Source organism: Dendropsophus ebraccatus, chromosome 4 (genome assembly GCF_027789765.1).
Source record: "Dendropsophus ebraccatus isolate aDenEbr1 chromosome 4, aDenEbr1.pat, whole genome shotgun sequence".
Classification (NCBI taxonomy): Eukaryota; Metazoa; Chordata; class Amphibia; order Anura; family Hylidae; genus Dendropsophus; species Dendropsophus ebraccatus.
In genome coordinates, this window is record NC_091457.1 from 2,084,509 (window position 1) to 2,110,229 (window position 25,721).

Here is a 25,721-nt window from a genome sequence, read left to right on the forward strand (position 1 = left end):
GGGGTCTTTCACTGCTGGGAGGTCACGCGCTCTCATCCTCAGCAGGGCCGTTTCTTCGACAGCGCCGTTGTTTGCTTTTCATGGGGATTTCTCTATATTGACTTACTGTGCAGAAACCGGACGCTGCAGCCGATCCCACTGACCGGGGCCAAAGTGAATATTGTGTCCTAGCAGGGACCGGAGCGCGGGAATGTGCGGCTGTCAGGGCTATTTATAGACGTTGTCTCGGTCCGATTACGGGGGGGCAAACTATGCAAGACACATCCTGTGGCCTAGGGTGACTGACTACCAGACCTACACTGTCCGGCTCCATACAGCCCAGCTCTACACGTCCCGGCTCCATACAGCCCAGCACTATACTGCCCGGCTCCATACAGCCCAGCACTATACTGCCCGGCTCCAAACAGCCCAGACCTATACTGCCCGGCTCCATACAGCCCAGCCCTATACTGCCCGGCTCCATAAAGCCCAGCTCTATACTGCCCGGCTCCATACAGCCCAGCTCTATACGTCCCGGCTCCATACAGCCCAGCTCTATACTGCCCAGCCCTATACTGCCCGGCTCCATACAGCCCAGCTCTATACGTCCCGGCTCCATACAGCCCAGCTCTATACTGCCCAGACCTATACTGCCCGGCTCCAAACAGCCCAGACCTATACTGCCCGGCTCCATACAGCCCAGGACTATACTGCTTGGCTCCATACAGCCCAGCCCTATACTGCCCGTCTCCATACAGCCCAGCCCTATACTGCCCGTCTCCAAACAGCCCAGACCTATACTGCCCGGCTCCATACAACCCAGCCCTATACTGCCCGGCTCCATAAAGCCCAGCTCTATACTGCCTGGCTCCATACAGCCCAGCACTATACTGCCCGACTCCATACAGCCCAGCCCTATACTGCCCGGCTCCATACAGCCCAGCTCTATACTGCCCAGCCCTATACTGCCCGGCTCCATACAGCCCAGCCCTATACTGCCCGGCTCCATACAGCCCAGCCCTATACTGCCCGGCTCCATACAGCCCAGCTCTATACTGCCCGGCTCCATACAGCCCAGCCCTATACTGCCCGGCCCTATACTGCCCGGCTCCATACAGCCCAGCCCTATACTGCCCGGCTCCATACAGCCCATCCCTATACTGCCCGGCCCTATACTGCCCGGCTCCATACAGCCCAGCCCTATACTGCCCGGATCCATACAGCCCAGCTCTACACGTCCCGGCTCCATACAGCCCAGCACTATACTGCCCGGCTCCATACAGCCCATCCCTATACTGCCCGGCCCTATACTGCCCGGCTCCATACAGCCCAGCCCTATACTGCCCGGCTCCATACAGCCCAGCCCTATACTGCCCGGCTCCATACAGCCCAGCTCTATACTGCCCGGCTCCATACAGCCCAGCTCTATACTGCCCGGCCCTATACTGCCCGGCTCCATACAGCCCAGCTCTATACGTCCCGGCTCCATACTGCCCAGCCCTATACTGCCCGGCTCCATACAGCCCAGCTCTATACGTCCCGGCTCCATACAGCCCAGCTCTATACTGCCCAGCCCTATACTGCCCGGCTCCAAACAGCCCAGACCTATACTGCCCGGCTCCATACAGCCCAGCTCCATACAGCCCATCCCTATACTGCCCGGCTCCATACAGCCCAGCACTATACTGCCTGGCTCCATACAGCCCAGCCCTATACTGCCCGGCTCCATACAGCCCAGCCCTATACTGCCCGGCTCCATAAAGCCCAGCTCTATACTGCCCGGCTCCATACAGCCCAGCCCTATACTGCCCGGCCCTATACTGCCCGGCTCCATACAGCCCAGCCCTATACTGCCCGGATCCATACAGCCCAGCTCTACACGTCCCGGCTCCATACAGCCCAGCACTATACTGCCCGGCTCCATACAGCCCATCCCTATACTGCCCGGCCCTATACTGCCCGGCTCCATACAGCCCAGCCCTATACTGCCCGGCTCCATACAGCCCAGCCCTATACTGCCCGGCTCCATAAAGCCCAGCTCTATACTGCCCGGCTCCATACAGCCCAGCTCTATACTGCCCGGCCCTATACTGCCCGGCTCCATACAGCCCAGCTCTATACGTCCCGGCTCCATACTGCCCAGCCCTATACTGCCCGGCTCCATACAGCCCAGCTCTATACGTCCCGGCTCCATACAGCCCAGCTCTATACTGCCCAGCCCTATACTGCCCGGCTCCAAACAGCCCATCCCTATACTGCCCGGCTCCATACAGCCCAGCACTATACTGCCTGGCTCCATACAGCCCAGCCCTATACTGCCCAGCACTATACTGCCCGTCTCCAAACAGCCCAGACCTATACTGCCCGGCTCCATACAACCCAGCCCTATACTGCCCGGCTCCATAAAGCCCAGCTCTCTACTGCCCGGCTCCATACAGCCCAGCTCTATACTGCCCAGCCCTATACTGCCCGGCTCCATACAGCCCAGCTCCCTACAGCCCAGTCCTATACTGCCCGACTCCATAAAGCCCAGCTCTATACTGCCCGGCTCCATACAGCCCAGCCCTATACTGCCCGGCTCCATACAGCCCAGCCCTATACTGCCCGGCTCCATAAAGCCCAGCACTATACTGCCCGGCTCCATACAGCCCAGCCCTATACTGCCCGGCTCCATACAGCCCAGCCCTATACTGCCCGGCTCCATACAGCCCAGCACTATACTGCCCGGCTCCATACAGCCCATCCCTATACTGCCCGGCCCTATACTGCCCGGCTCCATACAGCCCATCCCTATACTGCCCGGCTCCATACAGCCCAGCCCTATACTGCCCGGCTCCATACAGCCCAGCCCTATACTGCCCGGCTCCAAACAGCCCAGACCTATACTGCCCGGCTCCATACAGCCCAGCCCTATACTGCCCGGCTCCATACAGCCCGGCTCCATACAGCCCAGCCCTATACTGCCCGGCCCTAAACTGCCCGGCTCCATACAGCCCAGCCCTATACTGCCCGGCTCCATACAGCCCAGCCCTATACTGCCCGGCTCCATACAGCCCATCCCTATACTGCCTGGCCCTATACTGCCCGGCCCTATACTGCCCGGCTCCATACAGCCCATCCCTATACTGCCTGGCCCTATACTGCCCGGCTCCATACAGCCCATCCCTATACTGCCTGGCCCTATACTGCCCGGCTCCATACAGCCCATCCCTATACTGCCCGGCTCCATACAGCCCAGCCCTATACTGCCCGGCTCCATACAGCCCAGCCCTATACTGCCCGGCTCCAAACAGCCCAGACCTATACTGCCCGGCTCCATACAGCCCAGCCCTATACTGCCCGGCTCCATACAGCCCGGCTCCATACAGCCAAGCCCTATACTGCCCGGCCCTAAACTGCCCGGCTCCATACAGCCCAGCCCTATACTGCCCGGCTCGATACAGCCCAGCCCTATACTGCCCGGCTCCATACAGCCCATCCCTATACTGCCTGGCCCTATACTGCCCGGCCCTATACTGCCCGGCTCCATACAGCCCAGCACTATACTGCCTGGCCCTATACTGCCCGGCTCCATACAGCCCATCCCTATACTGCCCGGCTCCATACAGCCCATCCCTATACTGCCCGGCTCCATACAGCCCATCCCTATACTGCCCGGCTCCATACAGCCCAGCCCTATACCATCCAGTCCTATATCCACTCTCCCACCCCGCCCGGTCACCCCTGTTGCTGTGTCTGTTGGTTCTCGTGCCCCCTCTGGTGACGTCCGTCCGCTTCTCTTCCCGCTGCGCTTGCCCTTATATGTTTTACATGAACCTGAATTTCTTTAGTTTCAGCCTTTTCCCAGAACGTCTCACAATGCAGCGCGCAGCGGCCGCACCGCCAATCGACATTTTTTTTATTATAAACATTTATCTCAAGGAAAGCCAGAGGACGGCGGCGAGAGAAAGCAGCTAATGAAGATGGGAGCCGGGGCCACCGGGCCGCCACACCTCGTCTGCGACATGCTTCACCTCGCTGTAAAATTTAATTGACATCATTGTTTAAATAATTCACAGTTTTATAGTTTAATCAGCGATGAATCCGGCGCGGAGGTAAAGAGCGATCAGCAGAGCACACAGCCATTACTCAGCGCTCCCCGGGGAGCTGAGGCCACGCCGTGCCCGGCAAGGGGTATCTACAGCATCACCAACCACCAGGGCGCTCGGGCTGAGTTCACACTCTGTGCTCAACAAGGGGTATTTACAGCATCACCAACCACCAGGGCGCACGGGCTGCGTTCACACTCTGTGCTCAGCAAGGGGTATCTACAGCATGACCAACCACCAGGGCGTTCGGCCTGCATTCACACTCTGTGCTCAGCAAGGGGTATTTACAGCATCACCAACCACCAGGGCGCTCGGGCTGCATTCACACTCTGTGCTCAGCAAGGGGTATCTACAGCATCACCAACCACCAGGGCGCTCGGGCTGCATTCACACTCTGTGCTCAGCAAGGGGTATCTACAGCATGACCAACCACCAGGGCGTTCGGGCTGAGTTCACACTCTGTGCTCAGCAAGGGGTATTTACAGCATCACCAACCACCAGGGCGCTCGGGCTGCGTTCACACTCTGTGCTCAGCAAGGGGTATCTACAGCATGACCAACCACCAGGGCGTTCGGGCTGCATTCACACTCTGTGCTCAGCAAGGGGTATTTACAGCATCACCAACCACCAGGGCGCTCGGGCTGCATTCACACTCTGTGCTCAGCAAGGGGTATCTACAGCATCACCAACCACCAGGGCGCTCGGGCTGCGTTCACACTCTGTGCTCAGCAAGGGGTATCTACAGCATCACCAACCACCAGGGCGCTCGGGCTGCGTTCACACTCTGTGCTCAGCAAGGGGTATCTACAGCATCACCAACCACCAGGGCGTTCGGGCTGCGTTCACACTCTGTGCTCAGCAAGGGGTATCTACAGCATCACCAACCACCAGGGCGCTCGGGCTGCGTTCACACTCTGTGCTCAGCAAGGGGCATCTACAGCATCACCAACCACCAGGGCGCTCGGGCTGCGTTCACACTCTGTGCTCAGCAAGGGGTATTTACAGCATCACCAACCACCAGGGCGTTCGGGCAGCGTTCACACTCTGTGCCCGGCAAGGGGTATCTACAGCATGACCAACCACCAGGGCGTTCGGGCAGCGTTCACACTCTGTGCTCAGCAAGGGGTATTTACAGCATCACCAACCACCAGGGCGTTCGGGCAGCGTTCACACTCTGTGCCCGGCAAGGGGTATCTACAGCATCACCAACCACCAGGACGTTCGGGCAGCCTTCACACTCTGTGCTCAGCAAGGGGTATATACAGTATCACCAACCACCAGAGTGTTCGGGCTGCATTCATACTCTGTGCCCAGCAAGAGGTATTTACAGCATCACCAACCACCAGGGCGTTCGGGCTGCGTTCACACGCTGTGCCCAGCAAGGGGTATCTACAGCATCACCAACCACCAGGGCGTTCGGGCTGCGTTCACACGCTGTGCTCAGCAAGAGGTATCTACCGCATCCCCAACCAACAGGGCGTTCGAGCTGCGTTCACACTCTGTGCTCAGCAAGAGGTATCTACCGCATCCCCAACCAACAGGGCGTTCGAGCTGCGTTCACACGGCGTTGCTGGAGACCACAGAACATGGCGTCACCATCACGGCCATCCTCACTGTTGTTCAGGCCAGGCCTGTGGCTCTCCAGGCGCTGCCTCCATCGTTGCAGCTGCCTCTCCATTGCATTGTTGCAGTCCAGAAGGAGCCAATGTGAAACGTTAAAGGGGGATTCCACTCACATAACTTCTGATATGTTGCTGCCCATGGTGAGACTAACAATTCCTTCCATACTTGTAATTATCTATTTAGTCTCCTTCCCCCAGTTCTCAGTTGCTGCTTTCTGCTGAAGACAAAAAAAATCTGTGTGTGAGCTTTTCCCTCAGTCTCCCCCTCCTCCCCACTCCCTTCTGAGATGGCTGATGTAAAGTCCTTGGCAGGCTGTATCTGCAACATTGTAGCTTCTTTGTAATGCTGGGAGGGTCAAGTTGCTGATGAACTCGATTATCTCTCCCAGCATTATAAAGAAGCTACAATGTTGCAGATACAGCCTGACAGGGACTTGTTTACATCAGCTGATTCAGAAGAGAGGGGGGGGGGGACTGAGAGAAAAGTTCACAAACAGATTTTTTCAGCAGCTGAGAACTGGGGGAAGGAGACTGAATAGATAATAACAAATATTGAAGGAATTGTTAGTCTCACCATGGACAGCAACATATCAGAAGTTATGTGTGAGTGGAATACCCCTTTAAGTGTTGTGCTCCCGTTGTTTGTCCGTTATGGTTGCACTAGTTGAGCCTTCCTGAGGGTGTTACCGCCCGCCGCTTGCAGCCATAGAGGATGAAGGGAGATGACATGGCGTTTCATCCTGCGCTCAGCCTCCCAGGTAATCATCCTGCGGATAGAGAATATCAGGCTGGATGTGTATCAGGGTAATTAATAAGGGCGGCAGCGGCAGCAGCGTACGTGGCGGTTACCTTGACACTCGCCTGCATCTGCTATTCACATAACTTACCATAACTTATTAAATGGCAATTTATTCTGATTAGACAATTTGAATAGTGAATTAAATATTTATACACAGACAATGTGGTGGGCGCAGGCGGATTCTCTCCTGTACAGGCGGGGGAGCAGAGACCTGGCGGGTGATCCGGCCGCAGGGGGAGGGGCAGGCAGCCATTGCCCTGTCTAATCCCTGATATGTTATTATCCCCCATCTATATACACTGCAGGCAGCAGGAGCAGAACATAGCCTTGTCCAAAGAGCTTACAATCTAAAGAGGAATAACAAGCACTGTCTCTCCATGCTGACCGCTCCTGTTATAGCCCCTTCTCTTATGAAGGCTTGAACATAGATTAGCTTATACCAGTGACATCATAACAATAAAGGTGACATCATAACATAGGCTTATACCAGTGACATCATAACAATAAAGGTGACATCATAACATAGGCTTATACCAGTGACATCATAACAATAAAGGTGACATTATAACATAGGGATATACCAGTCCCTTGAGAAAATCTCGTTGTTGAGACGGAACGCGTGGGGCTCTTTGGACCCCGACATGGACTCCCCTCTATGGTGATATCTTTTCCTGTCATTTGGGCCTATTTGGCCATATTTACTTTCTGCTACCTCTTGTTTTGTATTTACTGATTACAGGCGTACACATGTACTCACATATACCTCTTATCAGGTTCATACTGTAGCTTGTGACACTATATTAGCCATTGAAGGGGGTTTCATATCTATAGATGTCGGGGTACCTGTTGGGTCTGTGCCTATCTTGCACAGTTCCATGTTTGTGCTTTGTGTATTTTAATTGGTTTTGACTTGTATGTCTTGCACCTGCTGTTTTTTGTACAATAATAAAGATTTCTAGATTACTTATAGTTTGATTCTTTGAACACTTGTGGATATGCCACCCCCTAATTTTGGCATAGCTTTTTCTCTGTTTTTTTTGCGTCATGCTCATTGTCTATGCCAGGCTGGGTAGAGCACCCTTTGCTATTATACAGTGATTTCAGTAGTGCCTTGTCCTTTTTCTTTGATTTAAAAGGTATATACCAGTGACATCATAACATAGGGATATACCAGTGACATCATAACATAGGGATATACCAGTGACATCATAGCATAGGGGTAAACCAGTGACATCATAGCATGGATATACCAGTAACATCATAACATAGGGGTATACCAGTGACATCATAGCATAGGGTTATACCAGTGACATCATAGCATGGATATACCAGTGACATCATAGCATGGATATACCAGTGACATCATAACATAGGGATATACCAGTGACATCATAACATAAGGATATACCAGTGACATCATAACATAGGGATATACCAGTGACATCATAACATAGGGATATACCAGTGACATCATAGCATAGGGGTAAACCAGTGACATCATAGCATGGATATACCAGTGACATCATAACATAGGGATATACCAGTGACATCATAGCATAGGGGTATACCAGTGACATCATAGCATGGATATACCAGTGACATCATAACATAGGGATATACCAGTGACATCATAGCATGGATATACCAGTGACATCATAACATAGGGATATACCAGTGACATCATAACATAGGAATATACCAGTGACATCATAACATAAGGATATACCAGTGACATCATAACATAGGAATATACCAGTGACATCATCATATTGGAGGCCATGTGACCTGCACAGTGATTAATTGTTGGTCTAGAAGCTTTTGTTTCCTGCCTCTAGGTGGCACAATTTCTCAGTGCTCCCATGTTCACACCTGAGAAAACTTTACAAAGCGTTGAATTATTTATTTATTTTTTTACAAAACGTAAAAAGTGGAGAAATAAGCGTGGGTGGTGGGGTCTGTGGCGCTGGGTCATGTGATCTCATTTGTGCGTCTCTCTCTCCAAACATGGCCTTCCGTGTGTAGCGGACGAGGCGACTCATTAAGCAGAGCAGCCACCAGGCGCCATCATTATTTCCATTGATATAAACCGGCTCCGCGCACTGCCGCCGCCGCTGCACTTTATTAAGTCTTTAAAAGTCAAAGCTGATTTGAAATAATAAGGGTTGACATTTGGCGCTTTGATGTTCGCCGGCTATACTCTCCCGTTTACGTTTTCTTTTTATGTGTGTTTCTACTGTAGAAGGAAAAAAAAGCTCCGCACTCAGACAAAACAGGCGGCGAGCGGCCAGGATCCTCTCCCCGACGTGTTTCACAGACACTAATGAGATTATTTAGGCAAATGGTAAATGGTGTCTTCTGTTTATTTTTCATGTGCGAGCGCAGGCTGTGAGGGTCGTCGGACGCTGATCCTCCGACAGGTTATGCCGTCCTGGCTATTACAATGTCATTTGCCGCTAATGAGGCCGAAGGATCTAAGAGACAAACGCGGCACGGACGCTGACCGCCTTTTGCCGTTTGTTGATCTTGAATAAATGTTGTATAAATTGTAAGTTTTAGGAGTTAGTGTGATATCCTCAGAAGACTGCTAAATGCTTCAAGCTCAGTCATGTGAGGTGTGGGGGCGGAGCCTTGTGAATACAGAGGTTTATCAGGCAGTACAGTAGACAGATGATTGGTTGCCTGCTTGTTATCAGATGGCGTCATAGGCTGATATTAGAAACATATACACACAGTATATATACTATATACCTCCGCTCCCCTCCATCCATAGCTGGAAGTAGAACAGTACAGGAGCCTGAAGCCGAAGGAAGGAATACCTATCGGTTATTTCATCCACATGATCTGTACTCCTGAGGGGCAGCGTGTTCTGTACTCCTCAGGGGCAGCGTGTTCTGTACTCCTCAGGGGCAGTGTGTTCTGTACTCCTCAGGGGCAGCGTGTTCTGTACTCCTCAGGGGCAGCGTGTTCAGTACTCCTCAGGGGCAGCGTGTTCTGTACTCCTCAGGTGTTCTGTACTCCTCAGGAGCAGTGTGTTCTGTATTCCTCAGGGGCAGTGTGTTCTGTACTCCTCAGGGGCAGTGTGTTCTGTACTCCTCAGGGGCAGCGTGTTCTGTACTCCTCAGGGGCAGCGTGTTCTGTACTCCTCAGGGGCAGCGTATTCTGTACTCCTCAGGGGCAGCGTGTTCTGTACTCCTCAGGAGAAGTGTGTTCTGTACTCCTCAGGAGCAGTGTGTTTTGTAATCCTCAGGGGCAGCGTGTTCTGTACTCCTCAGGGGCAGCGTGTTCTGTACTCCTCAGGAGCAGTGTGTTCTGTACTCCTCAGGAGCAGTGTGTTTTGTAATCCTCAGGGGCAGCGTCTTCTGTACTCCTCAGGGGCAGCGTGTTCTGTACTCCTCAGGGGCAGCGTGTTCTGTACTCCTCAGGGACAGCGTGTTCTGTACTCCTCAGGGACAGTGTGTTCTGTACTCCTCAGGGGCAGTGTGTTCTGTACTCCTCAGGGGCAGCGTGTTCTGTACTCCTCAGGGGCAGCGTGTTCTGTACTCCTCAGGGGCAGCGTATTCTGTACTCCTCAGGGGCAGCGTGTTCTGTACTCCTCAGGAGCAGTGTGTTCTGTACTCCTCAGGGGCAGCGTGTTCTGTACTCCTCAGGAGCAGTGTGTTTTGTAATCCTCAGGGGCAGCGTGTTCTGTACTCCTCAGGGGCAGCGTGTTCTGTACTCCTCAGGAGCAGTGTGTTCTGTACTCCTCAGGAGCCGTGTGTTTTGTAATCCTCAGGGGCAGCGTGTTCTGTACTCCTCAGGAGCAGTGTGTTCTGTACTCCTCAGGAGCAGTGTGTTCTGTACTCCTCAGGAGCAGTGTGTTTTGTAATCCTCAGGGGCAGCGTGTTCTGTACTCCTCAGGGGCAGCGTGTTCTGTACTCCTCAGGAGCAGTGTGTTCTGTACTCCTCAGGAGCAGTGTGTTTTGTAATCCTCAGGGGCAGCGTCTTCTGTACTCCTCAGGGGCAGCGTGTTCTGTACTCCTCAGGGGCAGCGTGTTCTGTACTCCTCAGGGGCAGTGTGTTCTGTATTCCTCAGGGGCAGTGTGTTCTGTACTCCTTAGGGGCAGTGTGTTCTGTACTTCTCAGGGGCAGCGTCTTCTGTACTCCTCAGGGGCAGTGTGTTCTGTACTCCTCAGGGGCAGCGAGTTCTGTGCTCCTCAGAGGCAGCGTGTTCTGTATTCCTCAGGGGCAGCGTGTTCTGTACTCCTCAGGGGCAGTGTGTTCTGTGCTCCTCAGGGGCAGTGTGTTCTGTATTCCTCAGGGGCAGCGTGTTCTGTACTCCCCAGGGGCAGTGTGTTCTGTGTTCCTCAGTGGCAGTGTGTTTTGTATTCCTCGGGGGCAGTGTGTTCTGTACTCCTCAGCGGCAGTGTGTTCTGTACTCCTCAAGGGCAGCATATTCTGTACTCCTCAGGGGCAGCGGGTTATGTACTCCTCAGGGGCAGTGTGTTCTGTACTCCTCAGGGGCAGTGTGTTCTGTACTCCTCAGGGGCAGCAAGTTATGTACTCCTCAGGGGCAGTGTGTTCTGTACTCCTCAGGGGCAGCAAGTTATGTACTCCTCAGGGGCAGTGTGTTCTGTACTCCGCAGGGACAGTGTGTTCTGTACTCCGCAGTGGTAGCGTGTTCTGTACTCCTCAGAGACAATGTGTCCTGTATTCTTCAGGGGCAGCGTGTCCGGTACTCCGCAGGGGCAGCGTAGTCTGTACTCCGCAGGGGCAGCGTGTACTGTACTCCTCAGGGGCAGCATATTCGGTACTCCTCAGGGGCAGCGTGTTCTGTACTCCTCAGGGACAGTGTCTTCTGTACTCCTCAGGGGCAGCGTGTTCTGTACTCCTCAGGGGCAGCGTGTTCTGTACTCCTCAGGGGCAGCGTCTTCTGTACTCCTCAGGGGCAGTGTGTTCTGTACTCCTCCGGGGCAGTGTATTCTGTACTCCTCAGGGGCAGCGTCTTCTGTACTCCTCAGGGGCAGTGTGTTCTGTACTCCTCAGGGGCAGTGTCTTCTGTACTCCTCAGGGGCAGCGTGTTCTGTACTCCTCATGTTTTCTGTACTCCTCAAGTGCAGTGTGTTCTATACTCCTCAGGTGCAGTATGTTGTGTACTCCTCAGCGGCAGCATGTTCTGTACTCCTCAGGTGTTCTGTACTCCTCAAGTGCAGTGTGTTCTATACTCCTCAGGTGCAGTGTGTTGTGTACTCCTCAGGGGCAGTGTGTTCTGTACTCCTCAGGGGCAGCGTGTTCTGTAATCCTCAGGGGCAGCGTGTTCTGTACTCCTCAGGGGCAACGTGTTCTGTACTCCTCAGGTGCAGCGTGTTCTATACTCCTCAGGGGCAGTGTGTTCTGTAGTCCTCAGCGGCAGCGTGTTCTGTACTCCTCAGGGGCAGCGTGTTCTGTACTCCTCCGGGGCAGTGTATTCTGTACTCCTCAGGGGCAGCGTGTTCTGTACTCCTCAGGGGCAGTGTGTTCTGTACTCCTCAGGGGCAGCGTGTTCTGTACTCCTCTGGGACAGTGTGTTCTGTGTTTCTCATGGACAGTGTGTTCTGTACTCCGCAGGTGCAGCGTGTTCTGTACTACCCAGGGGCAGCGTGTTCTGTACTCCTCAGGGGCAGTGTGTTCCGTACTCCTCAGGGGCAGTGTGTTCTGTACTCCTCAGGAGCAGTGTGTTCTGTATTCCTCATGGGCAGTGTTTTTATGTATTCCTCAGTTGCATTATGTTCTTATTCCTCAGGGGCAGTGTGTTCTGTATTTCTCAAGGACAGTGTGTTCTGTACTCCTCAGGGGCAGCGTGTTCTGTACTACCCAGGGGCAGTGTGTTCTGTACTCCTCAGGGGCAGTGTGTTCTGTATTCCTCAGGGGCAGCGTCTTCTGTACTCCGCAGGGGCAGTGTGTTCTGTACTTCGCAGGGGCAGTGTGTTCTGTATTTCTCATGGGCAGTGTGTTCTGTATTCCTCAGGGGCAGTGTGTTCTGTACTCCGCAGGGGCAGTTTGTTCTGTACTCCGCAGGGGCAGTGTGTTGTGTATTTCTCATGGGCAGTGTGTTCTGTATTCCTCAGGGGCAGTGTGTTCTGTACTCCGCAGGGGCAGTTTGTTCTGTACTCCGCAGGGGCAGTTTGTTCTGTACTCCGCAGGGGCAGTGTGTTGTGTATTTCTCATGGGCAGTGTGTTCTGTATTCCTCAGGGGCAGTGTGTTCTGTACTCCGCAGGGGCAGTGTGTTCTGTACTCCGCAGGGGCAGTGTGTTGTGTATTCCTCAGGGGCAGTGTGTTGTGTATTCCTCAGGGGCAGTGTGTTCTGTACTTCGCAGGGGCAGTGTGTTCTGTACTTCGCAGGGGCAGTGTGTTCTGTACTCCGCAGGGGCAGCATATTCTGTACTCCTCAGGGGCAGTGTGTTGTGTATTCCTCAGGGGCAGTGTGTTCTGTACTCCGCAGGGGCAGCATATTCTGTACTCCTCAGGGGCAGTGTGTTGTGTATTCCTCAGGGGCAGTGTGTTCTGTACTCCGCAGGGGCAGCATATTCTGTACTCCTCAGGGGCAGTGTGTTGTGTATTCCTCAGGGGCAGTGTGTTCTGTACTCCGCAGGGGCAGCATATTCTGTACTCCTCAGGGGCAGTGTGTTGTGTATTCCTCAGGGGCAGTGTGTTCTGTACTTCGCAGGGGCAGTGTGTTCTGTATTCCTCGGAAGTGATATATTCATAGTTTTCTTTCCTCCTTCTTTTGTTTGCATTTGGCTCCTTACACTGAGAGGGGACAGCAGGATGACAAACGGTCAGGAGGAGGGAGGATAGAGCTTTCTTCTGTAGTACTCTAGTCCAGGAGGAGGGAGGAAAGATTATCTGTGAAATTGTGGATGTTGGAGGTTATAGTGCTGGTTGTGGATGATGGGGGTAGTAGTGCTGGTTGCAGATTATTGGGTTTATGGTGCTGGTTGCGTTTTATGGTGGTTATAGTGCTGGTTGTGGATGATGGTGATTATAGTGGTGGTTGTGGATGATGGTGATGATAATTATTGTGCTGGTTGTGGATGATGGTGATTATAGTGCTGGTTGTGGATGATGGTGATGATAATTATTGTGCTGGTTGTGGATGATGGTGATTATAGTGCTCGTTGTGGACGATGGTGATTAAAGTGCTGGTTGCGGATGATGGGGGTTATCTGGCTTCTGTTAGGAGAGGAATGTCGGTGGTAATCCCACATGTTCCCGTCTTATCAGCGGATTCCAATCATTCCTGCGCTGATCTGTGTAATAATTGTAATTATTCTCTGCACCCTCTGAGCACAGCAGCCCCCGCGCTCAGGTGCTGGATGACCCCGCTCTTTGTACATGACCCCTGCTTGTAGCAGTGCAGATTTATAGTGCGATGGCTCAGGTGGAGATGACAGCTGATAAACCCCCCGACCCTCAGCCCCCTGTGAGCCCCCTCAGTGCCGGCGCTCAACCTCAGGCACATCCCATCACCAGCACCGCCATCAATCTGGCATCAATTACCACCTCAATTTATGGGGCGGTATCCCTTTAAACCGAGCAAATTTATTGCTTTATGTTCCACTTCAAAACTTCTAATGTATCATTCAGTGAGAGCGAAACCTGTAACCTGGGATGATGGACTGATCCGCAGACTATTACACCTTCCTGCAGGACATCACTGCCACATACACAGTGATACCTCCTGCAGACTATTACACCTCTCTGCAGTACATCACTGCTACATACATAGTGATACCTCCTGCAGACTATTACACCACTCACCTCTGCAGGACATCACTTTGTCTCCTGCAGATAATTACAGCTCTGATCTTTCTAGAGATCTGCAAAACATTGCTCTGTCCTGTATTATTCTTATCAATATTCTTTATGATGTTTTTATTTTCTGATTAATAAATTAGCAACTGGCAGGATCCGCTGTTTCCTCACCACGTTACATTTATCTCCTTTGAAGGGTCATCAGGAGGGTTTCCAGATGTGACATTCTGTCTTGCTGCTTGTTGTAGTGCGGGTCCTCAAAGTGTGTCGTCTCGTGTGTGACATGATCTCCTGATGGTTTCTTTGTTCTTGATGGATTTTACCTCTTTTTTCTTTCTATTTTACTTAAGTATGCTTCATAAAGATATAGTTTTAGTATATTGTGTATTTTTTTATTTTTATTTAATGGAGCATGTCTTACTACCACTGAAGGAGCGCTAAGGCTGTGGACGGGATTGTTGGAGCTCAGGACGGGATTGTTAGAGCTCAGGTCGGGATTGTTGGAGCTCAGGTCGGGATAGTTTGAGCTCAGGACAGAATTGTTGAAGCTCAGGACAGGATTGTTGAAGCTCAGGTCAGGATAGTTGGAGCTTAGGACGGGATCGATGGAGCTCAGGTCGGTATTGTTGGCGCTAAGGTCGGGATTGTTGGCGCTTAGGTCGTGATTGTTGGCGCTTAGGTCGGTATTGTTGGTGCTCAGGATGGGATTGTTGGTGCTCAGGTTGGGATTGTTGGAGCTCAGGTGGGGATTGTTGGAGCTCAGGTGGGGATTGTTGGTGCTCAGGTCGGGATTGTTGGTGCTAAGGTGGGGATTGTTGGTGCTAAGCTCGGGATTGTTGGTGCTTAGGTCGGGATTGTTGGTGCTCGGGTTGGGATTGTTGGCGCTCGGGTGGGGATTGTTGGTGCTCAGGTGGGGATTGTTGGAGCTCAGGTGGGGATTGTTGGCGCTTAGGTTGGGATTGTTGGTGCTCAGGATGGGATTGTTGGTGCTCAGGTTGGGATTGTTGGAGCTCAGGTGGGGATTGTTGGAGCTCAGGTGGGGATTGTTGGTGCTCAGGTCGGGATTGTTGGTGCTAAGGTCGGGATTGTTGGTGCGCAGGTGGGGATTGTTGGTGCTAAGGTCGGGATTGTTGGACCTCAGGTTGGGATTGTTGGAGCTCTGGTCGGGATAGTTTGAGCTCAGGACGGGATTGTTAGAGCTCAGGTCGGGATAGTTTGAGCTCAGGACGGGATTGTTGAAGCTCAGGACAGGATTGTTGAAGCTCAGGTCAGGATTGTTGGACCTCAGGTTGGGATTGTTGGAGCTCAGGTCGGGATAGTTGGAGCTTAGGACGGGATCGATGGAGCTCAGGTCTGTATTGTTGGCGCTAAGGTCGGGATTGTTGGCGCTTAGGTCGTGATTGTTGGCGCTTAGGTTGGGATTGTTGGTGCTCAGGATGGGATTGTTGGTGCTCAGGTTGGGATTGTTGGAGCTCAGGTGGGGATTGTTGGTGCTCAGGTCGGGATTGTTGGTGCTAAGGTGGGGATTGTGTGTGCGCAGGTGGGGATTGTTGGTGCTAAGGTCGGGATTGTTGGTGCTTAGGTCGGGATTGTTGGTGCTCAGGTCGGGATTGTTGGTGCTAAGGTGGGGATTGTGTGTGCGCAGGTGGGGATTGTTGGTGCTAAGGTCGGGATTGTTGGTGCTTAGGTCGGGATTGTTGGTGCTCAGGTTGGGATTGTTGGCGCTCGGGTGGGGATTGTTGGTGCTCAGGTTGGGATTGTTGGCGCTCGGGTGGGGATTGTTGGTGCTCAGGTGGGGATTGTTGGAGCTCGGGTGGAGATTGTTGGAGCTCGGGTGGGGATTCTTGGTGCTCAGGTTGGAATTGTTGGTGCTCAGGTCGGGATTGTTGGTGCTAAGGTCGGGATTGTTGGAGCTCGGGTGGGGATTGTTGGTGCTCGGGTTGGGATTGTTGGAGCTCAGGTCGGGATTGTTGGAGCTCAGGTCAGGATTGTTGTTCTTGGATGGGTTGTTTATTCTTTGGGAAGTGCTGGTGCTCAGGATTGGACTTGTTCAGGAGGGGATTGTAGATTAAGATGGGACGTTCATTTTTCAGGAATTTTTCATGGATGGTTGATTCTTCAGGGATTCTGCCTGTTGTGCTGTGCAGGGTTTACTATTAATCAGCCATTGTGTGAAGTGAGTGGAGTATCCCCCGGCCGCCCATCCCCAGCATTGATTGGCTGAATGGATTATTTATATTCATATATGCGATAATGAGTCGCCGCTAATCTCTGCTATAAGAAGAGCCCAAGACAAGTGATAGAAAGCGGCGGGTCCGGCGAAGCATCTGCTCCCCGCTCAGACTGCTGCTGCTCTATGTGATGCCGCTCCCGTTATCCTGGGCTTATCATAACAATGTAATATAATGATATAAACAGCTTAATATTAACAATATAGTAATACAATGCAATAACCGCTCATCCTCTTCTCTTGCAGACTCTTCCTGTATGGAGAAGCTTCTTTCTAAAGACTGGAAGGAGAAGATGGAGCGACTAAACACCAGTGAACTTCTCGGGGAGATCAAAGGTAAGAGCGGTGAAATAAGGGAGAGTCATGTGACGAAGTGATGTCAGCGTACTTAGGAAGTCCTGGGCAGTGATGTTACTGTGATGTCAGGGGATATATGTTCATTCAGTGTGTAAAGGGGTCGGGGGGGTGGCACACCTTCCCAGGTATCAGAGCTGAGTCACCTCATTGAAACGTTTCTACTGATTATTCAGAGGCAAAACCACTAAATAAAAAATGCAAAAAAAAACAAAACATAATATTTATTCTGTAGTGACCCCTCTTTATAAGGATCATCACACGTGTGGATGAGGATCCTTCCCATCACATGTAGGGAGCCAGCCCTCACAGATCTGTCACATGAGGACCTGCGGCCCGATCCTCCCCCATCACATGTACAGAGCCGACGCTCACAGATCTGTCACATGGGGACCTGTGGTCTAATCGTTCCCCATCACATGTACAGAGGTGACCCTCACAGATCTGTCACATGAGGACCAGCGACCAGATCCTCCATCACATGTACGGAGCTGACCCTCACAGATCTGTTACATCAGAACCTGCGGCCCGATCCTCCCCCATCACATGTACGGAGCCAACCCTCACAGATCTGTCACATGAGGACCAGCGGCCAGATCCTCCATCACATGTACGGAGCTGATCCTCACAGATCTGTCACATGAGGACCAGCGGCCAGATCCTCCATCACATGTACGGAGCTGACCCTCTCAGATCTGTTACATCAGGACCTGCGGCGGGATCCTCCCCCATCACATGTACGGAGCTGACCCTCACAGATCTGTCACATGAGGACCAGCGGCCAGATCCTCCATCACATGTACGGAGCTGACCCTCACAGATCTGTCACATGAGACCTGCGGCGGGATCCTCCCCCATCACATGTACGGAGCCGACCCTCACAGATCTGTCACATCAGGACCTGCGGCCGTATCCTTCCCCATCACATGTACAGAGCCAACCCTCTCAGATTTGTCACATCAGGACCTGCGGCCGTATCCTTCCCCATCACATGTACAGAGCCGACCCTATCAGATTTGTCACATCAGGACCTGCGGACGTATCCTTCCCCATCACATGTACAGAGCCGACTCTCACAGATCTAACAGAAAAATATGGAGGCTCTACCTAGATACAATTCTAAAGGGGGTGCTACTATGTGTCCAGAATAAATCAGTAATAGACCAAAGAAGAGAAAAGCTGGACAAACTATACAAGCGCACACCACAAGTATGGAAAAAATATCAAATTTTATTTATACAAACACCAAACACTATAATTAAAAACATTTAAAATGTTCCCATGAGGAACACAAAAATGATTCAGGTTGACCCACATACAATGTAAATAGCGGGTCTAAACCTTACAGGGGGTTAGATGCACATAATAATGCAACCATGACCGGAGCTACCAAACATATAGACCAATATTAAATAAAAGAGAAACCAACACATGTATAAATAAAAAAGTTGCAGGACAGGACCATGATATTAAATGCTAAGATACTACCTGAGAGGCATGTGTTAAATGCAACGCAATAATAAATGGCATGAACAATGGTAGCAAGAAGGTCTATCGCCCAAATGGACCAAGATGGACCCCACTGACGCCTAAGGTGGCTCAGACGGTCATGGAATAATCACCCCTGACTGAAGACTCCACGCGTATCGTCACCCTCCGGAGACTCCTGACGAAGTCACCGGAGGGTGACGATACGCGTGGAGTCTTCAGTCAGGGGTGATTATTCCATGACCGTCTGAGCCACCTTAGGCGTCAGTGGGGTCCATCTTGGTCCATTTGGGCGATAGACCTTCTTGCTACCATTGTTCATGCCATTTATTATTGCGTTGCATTTAACACATGCCTCTCAGGTAGTATCTTAGCATTTAATATCATGGTCCTGTCCTGCAACTTTTTTATTTATACATGTGTTGGTTTCTCTTTTATTTAATATTGGTCTATATGTTTGGTAGCTCCGGTCATGGTTGCATTATTATGTGCATCTAACCCCCTGTAAGGTTTAGACCCGCTATTTACATTGTATGTGGGTCAACCTGAATCATTTTTGTGTTCCTCATGGGAACATTTTAAATGTTTTTAATTATAGTGTTTGGTGTTTGTATAAATAAAATTTGATATTTTTTCCATACTTGTGGTGTGCGCTTGTATAGTTTGTCCAGCTTTTCTCTTCTTTGGACTCTCACAGATCTGTCACATTAGGGCCAGCGGCGGGATCCTCCCCCATCACATGTACGGAGCTGACCCTCACAGATCTGCCACATCAGGACCTGCGGCGGGATTCTCCCCCCTCACCATGTACGGAGCCGATCCTCACAGATCTGTCACATGATGACCAGCGGCCAGATCCTCCTCACATGTACAGAGCCGACCCTCACAGATCTGTCACATCAGGACCTGCGGCGGGATCCTCCCCCATCACATGTACGGAGCTGACCCTCACAGATCTGTCACATGAGACCTGCAGCGGGATTCTCCCCCATCACATGTACAGAGCCGACGCTCACAGATCTGTCACATGAGACCTGCAGCGGGATTCTCCCCCATCACATGTACAGAGCCGACCCTCACAGATCTGTCACATGAGACCTGCGGCCGAATCCTTCCACTTCACATGTACAGAGCCGACCCTCACAGATCTGTTACATCAGGACCTGCGGCGGGATCCTCCCAATCACATGTACAGAGCCGACCCTCACAGATCTGTCACATGAGACCTGCAGCGGGATCCTCCCAATCACATGTACGGAGCTGACCCTCACAGATCTGTCACATGAGACCTGCAGCGGGATCCTCCCCCATCACATGTACAGAGCCGACCCTCACAGGTCTGTCACATGAGACCTGCAGCGGGATCCTCCCAATCACATGTACGGAGCCGACCCTCACAGATCTGTCACATGAGACCTGCAGTGGGATTCTCCCCCATCACATGTACAGAGCTGACCCTCACAGATCTGTTACATCAGGACCTGCGGCAGGATCCTCCCCCATCACATGTACGGAGCCAACCCTCACAGATCTGTCACATGAGGACCTGCAGCGGGATTCTCCCCAATCACATGTACAGAGCTGACCCTCACAGATCTGTCACATGAGGACCTGCAGCGGGATTCTCCCCAATCACATGTACAGAGCCAACCCTCACAGATCTGTCACATGAGACCTGCAGCGGGATCCTCCCAATCACATGTACGGAGCTGACCCTCACAGATCTGTCACATGAGACCTGCAGCGGGATCCTCCCCCATCACATGTACAGAGCCGACCCTCACAGATCTGTTACATCAGGACCTGCGGCGGGATCCTCCCCCATCACATGTACGGAGCCGACCCTCACAGATCTGTCACATCAGGACCTGCGGCGGGATCCTCCCCCATCACATGTACGGAGCTGACCCTCACAGATCTGTTACATGAGACCTGCGGCAGGATCCTCCCAATCACATGTACAGAGCCAACCCTCACAGATCTGTCACATGAGACCTGCAGCGGGATTCTCCCCCATCACATGTACAGAGCCGACCCTCACAGATCTGTCACATGAGACCTGCAGCGGGATCCTCCCAATCACATGTACAGAGCCGACCCTCACAGATCTGTCACATGAGGACCAGCGGCGGGATCCTCCCAATCACATGTACAGAGCCGACCCTCACAGATCTGTCACATGAGACCTGCAGCGGGATCCTCCCAATCACATGTACAGAGCCGACCCTCACAGATCTGTCACATAAGACCTGCAGCGGGATTCTCCCCCATCACATGTACAGAGCCGACCCTCACAGATCTGTTACATGAGAACCTGCGGCAGGATCCTCCCAATCACATGTACAGAGCCGACCGTCACAGATCAGTCGTATGTGAATGCAGCCCGAGGTGGTGGTTTTCTCTTCGATGCCTCAGTGGTCTCTGCTGTTTCTCATCTCATCCTCTGTTATTGATCACTGAGGACTTTTGTCTTTTATGTTTACTAATTCAATTTTTTCATTGCTTCTATGAAACCTAAAGAAGACGCTAAGCTACCACAGAGCGGGTTGCCCCATATAGCTCCATCTGCCCTTCACACCGCGTGTGACCTTAGCCGCAGCCTATTACGTCCCGTCTGCCAGTAGAGCGGACTTTCTTTCTAACCGAAGTCATAAGAAATAATCAGAGTATTATCTGGGATTTTTTTTATTCTATTTCGGCGTTCTAGTTTCACAGGGGTGTATTTGATAGCAGAGCGGTTCCAGTATAAGCGGAGGCTAAGCTGTTTATACATAGAGCTTACATATTACATACATATACATATTACATACATATTTTTTAATTCTTTTTTCCTTTTGATGAGTTATATATATTTAATTTTTTTTTAAACTTTTTTACCTGTTATTATTTTCCATCGGCGCACCTTCCTGCTTTGTAGTCCTGGCTGTTTGCTCTCCTGCTCTCCTCATCGAGGCCTCGGACGGGTGGCGTGTTTCTCGCCTGTGAGTCGTCGCTCACAGGGTACGGAGCCCTTTGACTTGGATGCAGCTGTCTTGCTTTACTCCTGCTTAAAGAGTTTTTTGTAGTGAAAAATTAGCATGCAAATGAGCTGCCGCTGTAATTAGCATAAAAAATAATGTAGTTAGCTCCAGTATTGTGGATCATTTCCGTCTGCCATAAACACTTCGGCATGCAAATTCTGCTGACAGCCATAGTTAGGAATGTTTTTATTCTGTATTAATATCTCGGAGGCGCGATGCGGGGGGGGGGGTGACCTCTTTACGTCGCCTCAGGATAGAAATACAAATATATGGATATAGATACCAGTGATAGCTTCATATACACAGAATCGTATAGCAGGTAAGTGGTGATGATCTGAGAGTCTGTGGTCACATGATCGTTGGCAGCCTCATATACTGGTAACACTCATCAGGAAAATAGTGTGTAAGGAAGGCAGGGGGAGTAGAGGCGCATACTGTACACGGCTCCTCCGGCCTGGAGATATACACACAGGAGACTGATTATAGAGTATGTAGTGTTATCTACACCCGCACACTGTAACAAACCCTCAGCTGTAAAACGTTTCAGCCTTCGGATGTAAATAATAACTGACAGCAAGCAGAGATCTTAAAAATGAAAATGCCCTAAAATATACAATAAATAACAAAGTAACAGCAGAACCTTTCATGATACAATGATAAATCGTCATTTACAAAAGACTGGATACTGGCCCTTTAAGTGAAGCAGAATGTGGTGCGGTGGCATGAACCAGCAGAGGAGTTCCCTGAATAATCTATGCTATAATGGGTAATCAGAAGATATCACCAATGCTTCTTCCTGGGATCTCCTGCATTACCTATAACCAATGCTTCTTCCTGGGATCTCCTGCCTCGCTCATAACCAATGCCTCTTCCTGGGATCTCTTGCCTCGCCCATAACTGATGCTTCTTCCTGGGATCTCCTGCCTCGTCCTTAACCAATGCTTCTTCCTAGGATCTCCTGCCTCGCCTATAACCAATGCTTTTTCCTGGAATCTCTTGTCTCGCCCATAACCGATACTTCTTCCTGGGATCTCCTGCCTCGCCCATAACCAATGCTTTTTCCTAGAATCTCTTGCCTCACCTATAACCAATGCTTCTTCCTGGGATCTCCTGCATCACCTGTAACCAATATTTCGTCCTGGGATCTCCTGCCTCACCTATAACCAATGCTTCTTCCTGGGATCTCCCGCCTCGCCCTTAACCAATGCTTCGTCCTGGGATCTCCTGCCTCGCCTATAACCAATGCTTCTTCCTGGGATCTCCTGCCTCGCCTATGACCAATTCTTCTTTCTGGGATCTCCTGCCTCGCCCTTAACCAATGCTTCGTCCTGGGATCTCCTGTCTCACCTATAACCTATGCTTCTTCCTGGGATCTCCTGCCTCGCCTATGACCAATTCTTCTTTCTGGGATCTCCTGCCTCGCCTATAGCCAATGCTTCCTCCTGGGATCTCCTGCATCACCTATAACCAATGCTTCTTCCTGGGATCTCCTGCCTCGCCCTTAACCAATGCTTCTTCCTGGGATCTCCTGCCTCGCCTATAACCAATGCTTCTTCCTGGGATCTCTTGCCTCGCCCAGAACCAATGCTTCTTCCTGGGATCTTCTGCCTCGCCTATAACCAATGCTTCTTCCTGGGATCTCCTGCCTCGCCTATAACCAATGCTTCTTCCTGGGATCTCCTGCCTCGCCTATAGCCAATGCTTCTTCCTGGGATCTCCTGCATCACCTATAACCAATGCTTCTTCCTGGGATCTCCTGCCTCGCCTATAACCAATGCTTCTTCCTAAGATCTCTTGTATCACCTATAACCAATGCATCTTCTTGGGATCTCCTGCCTCGCTTATAACCAATGCTTTTTCCTGGAATCTCTTGCCTCACCTATAACCAATGCTTCTCCCTGGGATCTCCTGCATCACCTGTAACCAATATTTCGTCCTGGGATCTCCTGCCTCACCTATAACCAATGCTTCTTCCTGGGATCTCCCGCCTCGCCTATAACCAATGCTTCTTCCTGGGATCTCCTGCATCACCTGTAACCGATATTTCTTCCTGGGATCTCCTGCCTCACCTATAACCAATGCTTCTTCCTGGGATCTCCCGCCTCGCCTATAACCAATGCTTCTTCCTGGGATCTCCTGCATCACCTGTAACCGATATTTCTTCCTGGGATCTCCTGCCTCACCTATAACCAATGCTTCTTCCTGGGATCTCCCGCCTCGCCTATAACCAATGCTTCTTCCTGGGATCTCCTGCATCACCTGTAACCGATATTTCTTCCTGGGATCTCCTGCCTCACCTATAACCAATGCTTCTTCCTGGGATCTCCCGCCTCGCCTATAACCAATGCTTCTTCCTGGAATCTTCTTCCTCGCCCATAACCGATGCTTCTTCCTGGGATCTCCTGCCTCATCTATAACCAATGCTTCTTCCTGGGATCTCCTGCCTCGCCCATAACCGATACTTCTTCCTGGGATCTCCTGCCTCGCCCATAACCGATGCCTCTTCCTGCCTCGCCTATAACCAATGCTTCTTTCTGGGATCTCCTGCATCGCCTATAACCAATGCTTCTTCCTGGGATCTCCTGCCTCGCCCTTAGCCAATTCTTCTTCCTGGGATCTCCTGCCTCACCCATAACCGATGCCTCTTCCTTCCTCGCCCATAACCGATGCTTCTTCCTGGGATCTCCTGCCTCACCTATAACCAATGCTTCTTCCTGGGATCTCCTGCCTCACCTATAACCAATGCTTTTTCCTGGGATCTCCTGCCTCGCCTATAATCAATGCATCTTCCTGGAATCTCCTTCCTCGCCTATAACCAATGCTTTTTCCTGGAATCTCCTTCCTCGCCCATAACCGATGCTTCTTCCTGGGATCTCCTGCCTCACCTATAACCAATGCTTTTTCCTGGGATCTCCTGCCTTGCCTATAACCAATGCTTCTTCCTGGGATCTCCTGCCTTGCCTATAACCAATGCTTCTTCCTGGGATCTCCTGCCTTGCCTATAACCAATGCTTATTCCTGGGATCTCCTGCCTTGCCTGTATCTTGATTACCCTGATCCTAGATCATGACGATTGTTGCTTCTTAGATATTCAGGATTATTAGATGGGCATAGTCCGTACACCAGCCCGTTAACAGTCCTGTGTCGGATTATCAGACTCCACATTAGAGGATTCTTCTGGCAGTGCAGAGATATTGCAGTAGTTGCGCCATCTGTGTTGCGCTCTCCTCCGTGTTGCCGTCTGCTCAGTATAACACTTCAGTACAGGATCTGCTGCTGTCTGCATTATCAGAATATGTGCAGTATACGGCTGTGTTCACACTGTGCATTCATCTTTACCCATAAATGGCTGCACTGCCGTTGTAAATATTTTTACTGCTGAAACATTTCAATCCTTTATTCCATTTAACCCTGTCCTGCCAGTAGCATTGCAAAACTGCCACAATCCGCCGCAGAACGCTTCTGGTTCAAGTTTTTTTTCTTAATGTTATCCTGGCCCTTAGGTCTCCTCCCGTCTCTGCGGTCCCCTCCTGTTTCCATGGTCTCCTCCCGTCTCTGCGGTCCCCTCCTGTTTCCATGGTCTCCTCCCGTCTCTGCGGTCCCCTCCTGTTTCCATGGTCCCCTCCTGTTTCCATGGTCTCCTCCCGTCTCTGCGGTCCCCTCCTGTTTCCATGGTCCCCTCCTGGCTCTGCAGTCCCCTCCTGTTTCCATGGTCTCCTCCCGTCTCTGCAGTCCCCTCCTGTTTCAATGGTCTCCTCCTGTCTCTGCGGTCCCCTCCTGTTTCCATGGTCTCCTCCTGGCTCTGGGGTCCTCTCCTGTTTCCATGGTCTCCTCCCGTCTCTGCGGTCCCCTCCTGTTTCCATGATCTCCTCCCGGCTCTGCGTTCCCCTCCTGTTTCCATGGTCTTCTCCCATCTCTGGGGTCCCCTCCTGTTTCCATGGTCTCCTCCTGGCTCTGCGGTCCCCTCCTGTTTCCATGGTCTCCTCCTGGCTCTGCATTCCCCTCCTGTTTCCATTGTCTCCTCCCAGATGCACGGTCTCCTTCAGGCTCCACGGTCTCCTCCTTGCTCTGTGGTTCCCTCCTGGCTCTGCGGTCCCCTCCTGTTTCCATGGTGTCTTCTTGGCTCTGCGGTCCCCTCCTGTTTCCATGGTCTCTTCCTGGCTCTGCGGTCCCCTCCTGTTTCCATGGTCTCTTCTTGGATGCACGGTCTCCTCCTTGCTCTGAGGTCTCCTCCTTGCTCTGTGGTCTCTTCCTTGCTCTGTGGTCTCCTCCTGGCTCTGAGGTCTCCTCCTTGCTCTGAGGTCTCCTCCTTGCTCTGTGGTCTCCTCCCGGCTCCATGGTCTCCTCCCGGCTCCGTGGTCTCCTCCTAG

At 51.7% G+C, this 25,721-nt stretch overlaps 1 protein-coding gene across 11 annotated transcripts in view; it reads left to right on the plus strand.

The window, feature by feature from the left end:
- Window positions 1-25,721, plus strand: part of SOX6 (SRY-box transcription factor 6) — a 425,495-nt gene that overhangs the window by 222,110 nt on the left and 177,664 nt on the right. For all 11 annotated transcript variants that reach the window (XM_069964997.1, XM_069964998.1, XM_069964999.1 and 8 more), the window contains one exon: window positions 16,736-16,825. In XM_069964997.1, the coding sequence (XP_069821098.1) occupies window positions 16,736-16,825 (90 nt within the window). The remainder of the gene's footprint in view (window positions 1-16,735; window positions 16,826-25,721) is intronic.